General features: G+C 39.0%; 1 protein-coding gene across 1 annotated transcript in view; it reads left to right on the forward strand.

The window, feature by feature from the left end:
- Positions 1-13,726, forward strand: part of LOC126100704 (rabphilin-3A) — a 1,079,132-nt gene that overhangs the window by 1,032,209 nt on the left and 33,197 nt on the right. The window contains exon 18 of the mRNA XM_049911320.1: positions 5,338-5,504. Within this exon, the coding sequence (XP_049767277.1) occupies positions 5,338-5,504 (167 nt within the window). The remainder of the gene's footprint in view (positions 1-5,337; positions 5,505-13,726) is intronic.

The following is a 13,726-nucleotide window of genomic DNA, read 5'->3' on the forward strand; positions in this document are numbered from 1 at the left end:
AAATGAAATTATCACAAAGCCTCAGTCATGGGTAAAGCAGGTGGTAGACTTTGTTTCACTGGTAGAATACTGGAAAATAAAATCAGTCTACAAAGTAGATTGCTTACAAATCACTTGTGTGACCCATTTAACAATATTCCTCAGGTGTGTGGAGTCTGCACGAAATACAACCAACAGGGGATATTGGACACATACAGGGAAGAACAGCAGGAATGGTTGGTCACATGTTTGTTTGATCTGTGGGATACTGTCATTGAGATGCTGAAGAAACTGAACTGGCAGACTCTTGAAGATGTGTAAACTTTCCCAAGAAAGCCTGCTTACAGAATTTCAACAATCTGCTTTAATTGATGACTCTAGGAATATACTACAACCCCCTATGTATCATTCACATGGGGATCAGGAGGATGAGATTAGATTAATTACAGCACATACAAAAGCATTTAGACAATCATTCTTCCTGTGCTACGTAAGTGAATGGAACTGGAAGAAACTCTAATAACCGGTACAATGGGACACATCCTCTGCCCTGTACTACACAGTGGTTTGCAGAGTATAGATGTATATATAGATGACTGGGTGAATAACTGGATACCGGTATCTTCTTATTGACCTTCTTCCAACCAACTAAATCTCTTGCTCCTTCTTTCCAATATCCCTCCGCTAATCTCATGTATGCTATATTTCACAATGAAACTGAGAAGTCATGCACATGAAAATGAATGTGTTGGAAAGGCAGGGTGGCACTGCAGTCATTCATTCAATCAGCCACTACAAGATAGCACCACAGGTATCGCTGACAATGAATGAAGATGCCAATAATGGTACAGGTCACTTGATGCCTGTAATATTGCACAGTTCATAGCTTGGTAAACATGTTGTATTCCCAAGAGCAATGACTTCTAACTGTTGAACAGTATTCCACCAGACATTGGCATGTTCATTCCACCAGACATTGGCATGTTCATGTTGTATATATCTTCATTGCCAGAAAAATAATTAGTACATCTCGAAAGAAGTTGTCGATTTTGATCTGATGGCAGCATATGCCAGCTGGCGGGTAGTAAATATACTAATAATGGTTTTAATGTCATCCACCAACAGATAGCATAGTGGCATGGCTACCAGAGTGCCATCTGCGTCTACCCTTTAATAGGGAGCACTCACAGCCAGAAGGCTTGGTGTGATGCAAGTGTGTGAACCAAGCAGGCAACTGAGTGAATTTCAAAGGGATCAAACTGTGGCCTTCCAAGAGGTAGGATGGTTCTTTTGGAGAACTGTGTCATCTGTGCAATGATGCTTGTATCATATGCAGATCCTCACACCTGTAGATGAGGTTCTGGATGCCCACACAGCACAGACACCCACCAGCATTGTCACATTGTAAAGACTACAGTGGCAAATCATACAGCTACCACCGCACAGATAAGAGGACTTGTGAGTTAGACATATCAATAGTGAGACTATGGGCATGCACACCTCTAGTCCACCTTTGAGTCACATCACAGCATTGACATGCATGGCTCGACTGGCACCACCAGAGGATAACACGGAAGATGGAATAGTGTGCTGTGATCTTCAGCAATGAAAGCAGTTTCTGCCTACACTCAACTGATAGTTATTTGTGCATATGATGTAGACCTGGTATGTGCTGTCTCATAGAGAGCATTAATCCATGACACATTGGCCTCACCCAGGCTTGTGGCCTACAACTCTTCTTCACATTTGGTGTTTCTGGCCTCACCCAGGCTTGTGGTCTACAACTCTTCTTCACATTTGGTGTTTCTGAAAGGATACCATCCAGGACTTCATACATGCATGATGTTGTTAGACACATTATTTTGCCATTCTTGTAACAGGAATTTGGTGTGTTATTCCAACAGGGCAATGATCACCCAGAGACTGTCTGTGAAACTCAATGTCCTCTGCAAGATATGCAGCAACTTCCCTGGCCATCATGATCTCCGGACTTGTCTCCAGTCAAGCACATGTGCGGTATGATGGGATGAGAAGTGACTTGTGTGACCTGTAAATCAACAAATTTCACAAAACTACATAAATATGTCAAGCAGGTGTGATTAAATGCATCCCAGGACAGTATTCACCATCTGTAAATTTGATTGGACAGCAGTGTCAGCACTTACATTGCCACCCATGGAGGCTACAGCAGATACTAACAGGGGTATTTCAGCATGGATTGATACCTGGTACCACAGAACTGCTTGTGCTATTGATCTGTAAATGTAATACTTTCGTGTACTCCATATGCACTGTTGCAACAATAAATCTTGAGTGAATTGGAAACATCTAAAAGGGTGCACTATTATTTTTTTCTGGCAGTGTATTTTGTAGGATATATCCAGATGTCACAGTGCCAAATAAATCAACAATAGCAACATCAATCACCCACACCTGGGAATATCAGTCAGTCGCAGATGGGACTGGGAGACTGGCTATTTCGACAGATGCTAAGCTGGCTGAGGTGAGGGATGTTGTGATGCGATTGGCTTGAAAAAGCTTGAGGAGCCTATGTATCCAGTCTCAGATTTTGTTTGATAATGGTTAGAAAGTGATGCAGAAGATAAAATTTCCTGCATATCATGTTTTTAGTAGCCAAGAACTGAAGGAGTCAGATAAAAAAGTGTATAGTTTACTGTACTTGGTTTTCATCATATGTTGACGTACATGGACTCACAGAAGTGGACCATGTATTCTTCATTGATAAGACATTGCTTCATATCAGTGAATACATGAAGAGTAAAAACATAAGGGTTTGGACAATTGAAAATCATACTTTCATGAAAACATCTTGCACAGTGCAAAATTGGAGTGTCACTGAAGTTTCTTCAAAACTGCAGTCAACAGTGTTGTGTACCAAGGCATTACATATTTTATTTCACTTCTTGAGGCAGATGAATATTACTGTTGGTTGCAGCATGCCGTTGCCACCTATCACACATCTAATGAAAAAATTCATTCCTTAAGCAATTTTTTTGTGATCAAATCATTTCTAAAGAATTATGCTTTCTGAGTCAACATCTACAGGCATTCTTCCTGTGAGTCTACCTCAAAGTAGGGTCTATAAAAACAGACCACACACACTGGTGGAAATACTGACCAACATAACAATGGAGACCAAAATCATAATGTCATGTATACATTTGTTTAGTGTACATGTGTGCCAACTTTCAATCACTATGCATTAACCCTTCTTCCACCTAGCTCAGCTTTCTCTAATACAGTATTCATATCCTGTTCCCCTGTGTCCTAGTTCTTGTCCCTACCTTCTCTTCATTTCTTCTGTGATCCAACCAAGACAATAATTCATCTTTGACCACAGTGTGTGTGTGTGTGTGTGTGTGTGTGTGTGTGTGTGAGTGAGTGTGTATGTCTCTTCATTTCTTCTGTGATCCAACCAAGACAATAATTCATCTTTGGCCACAGTGTGTGTGTGTGTTTGTGTGTGTGTGTGTGTGTGTGTGTGAGTGATGTTCAGTTAAGTAATGCAACACTTTTTTTTCCTTGACTAATTTCGGTTGAAAAAAAAAAAACAGAATTTGTTGCAGCATATGACTCAATATTCCCACCTCAGCCCCTATAGTTTCATAAAGTTCCAGCAGATAGCAGTGGTATATGTAGCCTTCAAAACAATATCTGCTATGAAGGTGTGATCCAAACAGACAGCTGCTGTTGAGTTTCTTTTGGCGGAAAACCAGACCATTGCAGATATTCATAGGTGCTTGCCAAATGTCTGTGGAGACCTGACAGTGAACAAGGCATAGTGAGGCAAGGTGTCTGTCATCATCGCAAAAAGGTTGTGCAAACCTGTTCAATCTCCTGCATTGCAGCCAGCCACTCACAACTGTTACTCCCACAATGTTGGAATGTGTGGCCACTCACATTCAAAGTGGTCAACAGATCATAATCAAACACCTCACTATATAATTGGACATCTCTATTGATAATGCTGACATACTTGTCCATCAATTGAGGTACTCAAAGGTGTGTGCCTGCTGGATTCATCTCTGCCTGAGAGACACCCATGAAATGCAATGGAGGATGATCTGTGTGGAACTGCTTGCAAGTTATGAGGTTGACTTGGAAAATTTTTTGTCCAACCCTGTCAAAAGTGATTAAACATGGGTTCAAAACTTTGAACCAGAAACAAAACAGCAATCCATGGAGTGGCACTACACCACCTTTCCTCCAAAGAAAAAGTTTTAAGCCACACCCTCAACTGGTAAAGTCATGACAGTGGTCTTCTGGGACTCTGAACGGGTTGCTGTGTTTGATGTTCTCCCTCATGGTGCAACAATCAATTCTGAGGTGTATTTTTCTGCCCTGAGAAAACTAAAGAAATGTCTTCATCATGTTCATCACCACAAAAATGCAAACAAATACACAGCCCCACCCAAGTCTGTACATCTGAGAGGAGCTCACAAACTTCATTGCTCTTCGCCATCTGTCCTACATCCCGAATCTCACACTTTCTGACTTCCTTTCTTCCTACGAATAGTGTGCTTTGCGGGAAGCAGTATGTGGATGATGTGGAGGTTTTTAATGCAGCAAGACATTGGTTCTGATGTCAACCAGTAGAGTGATACCTTGTGGGCATACAAGCCTCCCAATAAGTTTGCATAAGGCTGTTGCATTGAATGGAAATGGTGTTGAAAAATGTGTTTTGTAGCCAAAAAAGTGGGTAATAATATAGTGTGTTAGAATTCTGAATTAAGCCAACCTGCTTTCAGCAAAAGAAGTGTTGCATGACTTACGAATGCCCCTCATAGTTTATAAACTGAGCAACTATACTCAAGTTTTTATTTGTATGCCTGTCTGATGTGAAATCCTCCACTACTTGGTACATAGTTGTCTTTGCTACTTCCTTTGCTTGTGTCAGTATCACATTTATCTTATAATTTTTATAGATATTAAAAGTCATGTATGATCGGTTGTATTGGGATGTTTACTTCTCATTGAAACTACTGAAGAATTATACTTCCACTCTTAGGAGCAACATGTGCTGATAAGTAAATTCCAAACAGATCAAAACTGTGAGCCATACATGGACATAGCTCAATTTTTCTGAAGATTCACAGTTTTCTCAAGAGATCTTGAATTTCATGTCTACTTTGTAACAAAAATCTTTACAAAAGCAATTGGGGATTAAGTTAAGTGTATATATCAAAGACTGTTTCAATGATATGAATGCTCATGTAGAAATCTCCACTGCAGTCATTCTTATGAAGCACATTTCTGTTATATTTGCAATGTTGTAAGACATAAAGCTTTATAAACACAGTCTTAAATGTTTTTCATGTAATATAATCTCTCCATTAGGTTGAGCAGGGAGACAACATGTGGAATAATGATGCTTGGACACGTGGACAGATCCTAGTCACTTTGTGTTATTCCACTAAAAAGAAGGCATTGATTGTGGGTATTGTCCGCTGTGCAAATCTTATTCCTATGGACAACAATGGCTTTTCTGATCCATTTGTCAAACTGTAAGTTTGCATTACATATGAAAAGTATATTATTCCCTTTCAAATATAGTAGAAGAAATTAATAATCAAACTTGCTTAATACTAACAAGTTGAAATATAATGGTTATGGTTATTGTTGTTGTTCTCTTCAAACTAAAGACTGTTTTGATGCATTTCTCCATGTTAGTATTAGTCTATCTTATGCATGTGTCTTTATAATTATTGCAACCAGTAACCAATTGAAGCCACTTATTGTAGTCAGATCTCAAATCTTGATCTCTCTCTATAATTGTACTTTTACATTAGCTATCCAATCTATCTGTCTAACCTTCAGCATCTTTCTGCATCTTCACATTTCAAAAGCTTCTATCCTCTATTTGTCTGTACTGTTTAGGATCTGCATTTCACTAGTGTCAAAGTGTACATTCCAGATCAACACTTTCAGAAAATACTTCCTAGCACTTGAGTTTATATTAAATGTTAACATACTTCCCTTGGTTAGAAAATATTTTCTTGATATTGCAAGTATATTATATCTGCTTTTTTTCTGTCATAATTGATTATTTAGTTACCCAAATAGTGTAACAAGTCTACTACATTTAGTTCCTCATTTCCAGATCTAATTCATTCAGCATTATCTGAGTCAACTACTCTCAATTACCTGTGTTTTACTTTCGAACCTATTTTCAAGATACTGCCCATTTTGTTAAACTGATCTTCCAAACCCTTTATTGTCTTTGGCATCACAATGTCACCAGAAAACCTCAAAGTTTGTGTTTCTTTTCCATTCCCAGTTTCTTATAAGGATGCACAATGTACAAACTGAATAATGTGTGGGTAGTTTCCAACCTCATCCCACTCATTTTTTAACTATGCCTCCTTAGCATGTGCTTTGACTCTTACAATTGCAGTCTGGTTTCTGTACAAATTGTAGATAATGTTTTGCTCCATGTACTTTAACCCTCATATCTTCACACTTTCCAGATGTGTATTCCAGTCAATATTGTCAAAAGCTATTTCCAAATCTAGGAATGTCAGTTTGCCTGTTTTTCATCTATCTATCATTGCCTCGCATTGTCCTACATATCTTTGGAATCCAGACTGATATGTTTCCTTTCTTAAATCAAAATGACATTTAACTATGCAGATTACATTTTATACAAAATGACAAGACTTCTACTGTGTAACTCTGAGTAAAATAAGTATCTGATTTCGAGTGAATGTCTTATTGGTTATGCAATGTACAATTTTCTAGTTGGGAAGAAAAATTTTATATAATGACGTATGGAAGTTTAGCTAGCAAGGATGGTGTATTTACATTGCTGCCAAAATTTCATGTACTGGTGGTGAATTCACTGCTGTTTCCATGGAGACTGTGCAATACAGCACCATAATTCATGTGAAATGACAACAATATTGTAAATTTCACTACAATATGTTGATTTAAGGATGCTTATATTTTGGCTCTGGTGAAGTATAGTCATAAGAAACTGACTTTCTCATGGTGCGATACCTGCTCCTCTTCTCTTTATAATGTCATAAAATGTAAAAGTATAATTAAGTGAAAATGTTTGCTGTTCAAAGGCAACCTGCTAACATGCTAAAGCTGTACAATGCCATACAGTATTAATTGAGTAGAGAAACATATATGCATGTACTGCAGACAGCTTAAATCATGAATGCAATTTCAAACCAGAAACAATAGATCCCAAGTTCTACTTTTTATACTTTGAATAAATGATGAATGAAACATTGTATGTATGGTTTTTAAGTATCCACATGGATGAGAAACTAATACAGGATCTATTGATAAATACTATTCTGTAAATATATACTTTCAACCATTGTTCTGTTTCAGAAGTATTTGTACTATAAACCATGAGGCTGTTATTATTCAATCCTTTCATATTTGCTGCCACCATCTTTGACAAATTGTCTTGTCCTTACAACCTGGAGAGATCTAGATACTGCTTTGCACATATAATGTTTATGGTCGCTCATACTGCAGCTGTCTTACACACGTGATCCCATGCTCATCACCATTTGCTGTCGCCTACAACAATAAATAAACCTGTTTTTCAGTTACAGTATTTTTGGCCATCAAATATTAATATAACTTAAATCACTGGATACTTGTATCTGAGAAAAATTAAAGCCCACAATAAAATGAACAGAATAGGAGGAACTGACACCTGAATGGACTTAGCAGAGTTCAGCTGAGTGAATCAGTATCATACACAGAGTCAAGTGGCAAGAGCACTGAGAATATGGTGGCTTAGCATTGCTGGCAATGATCTGCTTGGGGTGGCTACCTGAAGAGGACTGACTTCTGCCAGCTCTGCATCTTGGTTATGTAGTCATTTCTGTGGTTCTCAGGTAGCAAATTTGCATGCCTGAGGTCACATGGTGCAGTTACCACTGTTTGTGACAGAGCTGCGAAGCCCATGCAGACACCAAACCTACAATGACCCTGATCTTTGCCAATTCTTATGTCCATCCAATATAGCAAAGACATAAAAATATCACATTGTTATGTCTAAAATGAAATTCCTGTTTCTCAGTAATTGATTTGTCCAATATTCAGTGCAAATTTGCTACAGAAACTGATTTTGCCCACAAATTATTTCAGATCCATGTAATCATATGATATGAAAAATTTTACTATTGTTGTACCTGATATGATTGCTTGGTTTTATTTTGCCTTCATCTACAATGAGACCCAGATACCCTGTGATCTTGAAAATTATTTGTTTTCTCTGGTTATATACTTTAGGCCGGATGCTTATGAGTGAAAAGAATGCATAGATATGTCCAGATAGTTTCATCTGCTTGAGCTAGTAACAATTATATCATCAAAATAATTAATGCATGTTAGACTAAATTGTATCATCTGCCTAAGGTAGCAGAGAAAATTGTTACATGCACTTGTAATGCCAAATGACATTGGTTGTACTTAAGTAATTCAAAAGCGGCATTGATAACCATGATTTTCTGGGATTTCTTATCCAATGATAATTGCAAATAATCATATGCAGAGTCAGTATTTGAGAAACATCAGGATCCTGTCAGTATGAACAACATTCTCTCAGGTCAATGTTTCAGTTGTAAACATACTGTTGATTTAATAACCATTGAAGTAGAGGTTACATTTAAGCCTACAGTAAAGTTCTGTTTCAGAGGAAATGAAAGAATTTATTGATGGGCAACGCCTTTACTCCATGACAAATTTCTGATATGTATGGTATTATTAATATGAAATAACTTGAACATTATGTGAGATCTGACTTCCTCACATCTTCAGTACAGTAATCTGATCAAATTGGATGAGCCCTGTAGACTGCTTTCTGTTTGATGATGTTTGGTTACAACAGCCTAAAAATGTTGCACATCACAGTATACACACACTAGCTGTTACCTGCAGTTGCATGGGTATCAGATGCCCTCAAGTGTCTGCTAGTTCAGATAAGCATAGCTCATGATTAGCATGTGCATCATCTGTGTAAGTAGTGGCATTGCAGAAACATCCCAAACAATGACAGAAGTCACACAATCAGTTAAATAACATAGATACTTTGTCTGATATAACGGATGGTGCTAATGAGGCATGGAGTTGCTCTGACTTGATTTAAGAGAATTTTCTAATTGCCTTAGAGCATTATAGTGTGAATATATGAAAGAAAATTATCAGTTGCATGGGAGAGTTGCAGAATGAATGGTTGGAACAATGCTATTCTGAATGAGTGGACTGGTTGATTATACATGTAAATTACAGCCTGGGATTGTCCAAATGACCACTGTGTTGTAATAGCCCCGTATTTGTTTTTGTGCTGCTTCCAGTACTTCAAATGTCTGCACAATAATAAGTATTTCTTCCAAAGTAGGGTTTAGCAATTTAAAAACCAATATCCACAATTCCATATCAGGGACAAACCAAATAAGTACAATGCAAGTTAATTAACCCTCATACCAATGATGACATTGAAACTTCCTGGCAGATTAAAACTGTGGGCTAAACTGAGACTCAAACCTGGGAGCTTTGTAAAGGTTACACATTTGAATCCCAGTGCAGCACAGAGTTTTAATCTGACAGGAAGTTTCAGATCAGTTCACACACCACTGCAGAATGAAAATTCATTCTAGAAATGTTGACACTATTTTTTCAAGCATGTGACTGACAATGACAGTTAATCTCATTTAAAATAGCCACCAATGATTGTTTGACTGCCATTGTACCTTATGGCATTGTTGAAATTTAAGTTTAGCTACCAGCACAACAATATAAATTTGTTTCTGTTTATAAAAGCAAGAACTAAGCAAATAATAAACAGTAGGAAATACAGTATACTTGTATCAGACATTGGGTATAATTTCTCAAGAAGATGTAACATCTCTAGGTTCCTGGTAAATTATGACAAAAACAAAGAGCACTGTAACTATATGCTTGCCACTTTAGAAACATAGACCTAGTTTTAGGGTTGCTGGAGGTATTTGTCTGAGCCTCTATTTGTGATTTACTTGAATTGAGCAAATGTAGGAGAGTTCACTGATCCTTTATAAGTTTGGGCTGCTCCTGATTTACAGTTAGAGTTGTAACTGGAGATACTCCTCTTCCCTTTCCAAGAACTGCAGTTTACAACAGATTTCAGTTTTATGCTACCTTCTGCCATATTTTGCTGCCACACATTCCTACCCTTCCCTACCCTGTCCATTATCATCCAACAACTGAAATAAAGAAGAACTGAATGTTGAAAGATAAAACAATCCTCTCTATTTGTACTTAATAAATGGCTGCTGTCCATTTAGCATTTCTTTCATTGGTGAAAGTCAATATGGGATTATAATTCTTGTATAAGTTCTGCAGCACTGTTACAGACAAATGATTAGCACAAGTTAATGGACATTTGTTTATGGCAATGCTAACACAAATGTGCATCCTGTTTGGATTAAACACCCATAAATCAGTCCAAGCTGCAAACTAATTCCCATCACTGCTAAGGCTGTGGCAGCTTCTATCCTTGTGGATGTATACTGTGGGTGACTGGTTTCAGTCTCACAGCTCTTTTCTGATTGCTGCTTGAGTCAGCTTGGAACTGCACAGTTGATGTCATCCAACCAAGACCTGCTGAAGATGACTCCTGGCTGCCGTTGATAAACTGTTGGGTGTCAAGAAATTCTTATCTCTTGGCTTCATTGAGGATAAACTCTGCTGAACTCCTGATGAACTGGCTTCTGACTTGCTGAACCATGAGTTATAAAGTGGCACAGAATAACCTATTGAATCTATGCAACTGGCTGATCTTCTGATGATAAACACTGCCACTCTTGTTGGTTCCTCAAGTAGGGTGATGTCATTGTTGTGCGTGATTGACACATGTGATGAGAAGTGGCAGAATTTTTGTGATCATTGCTGGCGGTACCTGGGGATGACCATTTAAATTCTCAGCAGTGTCTTCATTTAGATATAGGCATGTGACACCCTCTATGACAGAAGGTTGGACTACCTGGCAGCTGTAGTGATGTTACATAAAACAACACTCCCACCCAAGGGAAAGAGGTGAAGTGTCTTCTCCTTCCACTTCTTTTTCTTCTATGCTACTGTGGCTGGTGGATGAAATCCACATCAGTCTTGGACTCTGTACAGATTCTGCTGGGCTCAGCATCAATGTGCTCTGGTAATGATGGGGTGTCTGTGTTGGTAGGCTACTGTGTTGCTCAGGCTCCCCCATCCCCTTCCAGGGCAGACATGTTGCAGTCAACTGGAACTGAAACAGAGGTATTATGCTTGGAAGGGGTAAATGTACCAGCACACATTTTGAATTGATTGAGATATTTTCATTGTGTGTCTCCATCTCATGTCATTACAATGTACATGGCATTGCCCAGACAACAAACCACGGTCCAGGATACCATGCCTTTTTCCATGCTGTAACTGTGAATGTGTGACCATGACATTGACCTCAAAATGTTATTTTCTGTTGCCAAATTCTCTGGTAACAGTGTTGCCCCATTGGTAGGGAACTGCGAGGGCAGAAGGTCCTCATCTTCCAATTGTGCAATATCTCTGCTGGAGATACATACTTGTGGAGGAAGAAAGAAGCATTAATAAAGCATCTTCTAAGGCATAGTCAGCCATGGGTTGCTTCACGTGCCCCTTGCAGGTCCAAATGAAGCATTCAGTGACTCTGTTTGACAAAACAGTGTGCTGCACAGGTTCTGCATCTCCTGGGCCGTGCAGAAAGCTTCAAATTCTTGGTTACTGAACTGGGTGCCATTATCCATGACAGTGGCTCTAGGGTGACCATCCACAGCAAAAATCTGTTCACATTTAGGCAATCTGACAACATTAGGGTACATTGTATAGGTACCATGAGAATTTGCTAGTTCATTCACAGAACAGGTCCAGCGTTACTTGGATGGAGGTGACTACAGACCTCCATTGTCCAAAGCCAAGAAAAATAGGATTTTGGACATGCCGCTTGGTACTTACAACAAAGTATGCAACTGCAGAGTAGGGACTCAATATGCTTTTCCATCTCTTTCCAGTACATATGTTGTTGAGCCATCCACTTTGTTGTAACAATGCCTCAATGGTATCAATGTAGAAGCTTCAATACATCTGATCACTGCACTGTTAGGATGGCCACCCACATTTTGATCTACATGTTGTGGAGGATGATGACCTTGGCATATCATCAGCACAGTTATTAGATGCCAAAAATGTGCAAAGTCAGGATAAATCAATGACTGCTTTGACGAAGGCCTCTGTATTTGTGTGAAGTGTTTGACCTGCAAGAGAACTCCAACTCTGGTAGTAGCATTAGCAATGACCCTGATGTCAAACAAGAGGCTGGTCACAGCCTTGCTGGAGAGGGCATTGGCCCTGACACTCTCATCCAGAGGTCTATCAAAACTCATTTCACTGCCTGCCAGCAAACATGACAACACATTGGCATTACTATGGTTGGAGGATGTCAAAAACTTAATCTAATAGCTGTATGCCAATAAAAAAAGTGACCAACATTGCAGACATTGCTGTGCCTTAATGGGGGTCTGAGCCTATGTAGGAAAAATAGTAACATTGCAGACATTGCTGTGCCTTAATGGGGGTCTGAGCCTATGTAGGAAAAATAGTTACCAGGGATTTGTTGTCTTTTTGCAAAAGGAATTTTTGCTCATTTAAATAGCTGTGAACCTCTTTATGGTAAAGATTAGGATGAGGCTTCCTTTTCAGTTTGTGAGTAGTCCTGCTATGCTGCATTTGATATTTTTGATATGAATGCAGTGGTCTTGTCTGCTGCTACCAGCTGGTGGAACAACACTGCTCAAATGCCTACATCCGCAATTTCTTGGCCACAATTAAGGGTTTTCTTCAAATATAAGGGACCAAACACTTAACAGTCCAGTAAGACCCCTTCAGTTACTCGAATTCCTGTTGACATTCCAATGACCAACCATAGCATTCGTCCTTTGTGAGCTACTTGTGAAGAGGCTCTGCAAAACACCTGTAATATCCTATTTAGTACAGGATGAATTGTAGTTATTTTACATTGGCAGGAGCTGAGCAGTGACTTCAAGGTGTTTGGTTATAGACCAAATTCCTTCCACTGAGAGAATGTGTCTCAGGTACTCAGTCTCAGTCTGGAGAAAAGAATGTTTATCCACATTAACAGAGAGCCCTGCCCATTGCAAAGTACATAACAGTTGGCCCAAGTTGTGGACATGATCATTGACAGTGTTCCCAGTGACGATGATGTCATCAGGGTAGATGGTTGTGCTTAGAACTCCTGAATCAGATGTCCAAGATACCTCTGAACAATGCTGGGGCTGAACTGATGCTTAAGGTGAGTCCCTTGTACTTACAAAGCCCAATGAGAATGTTTATGACCACCACCAGTTGATTCTTCTCATTGAGAGGTAGTTGCAGGTATGCATCTGTTGAGTTGAAGTGAGAGACGAACTGCCTGTGACCCAACTTTCTCATGATTTTTTTCTACCCTAGGAATTTGGTACATATCTGCAGTCAACAGTTGCCTTGGAATTCCCATAGAGATCGAGATTTCAATTTGATTTTTTAATAATGAACATTGAGGTGTCCCACAGATTGTTGGAGACAGGTTTGATAATACCATACACCTTCAGCACAAGGCAGGAAGGAAGTGGCAAAGCCTTACAAAATTTGTGCAAGGTGATGTATACATTCAACCCTTGATGCTGCCATGATATCCTGAAAAAAGTGTATTGTG

This window comes from Schistocerca cancellata, chromosome 9 (assembly GCF_023864275.1).
Source record: "Schistocerca cancellata isolate TAMUIC-IGC-003103 chromosome 9, iqSchCanc2.1, whole genome shotgun sequence".
Taxonomy (NCBI): Eukaryota; Metazoa; Arthropoda; class Insecta; order Orthoptera; family Acrididae; genus Schistocerca; species Schistocerca cancellata.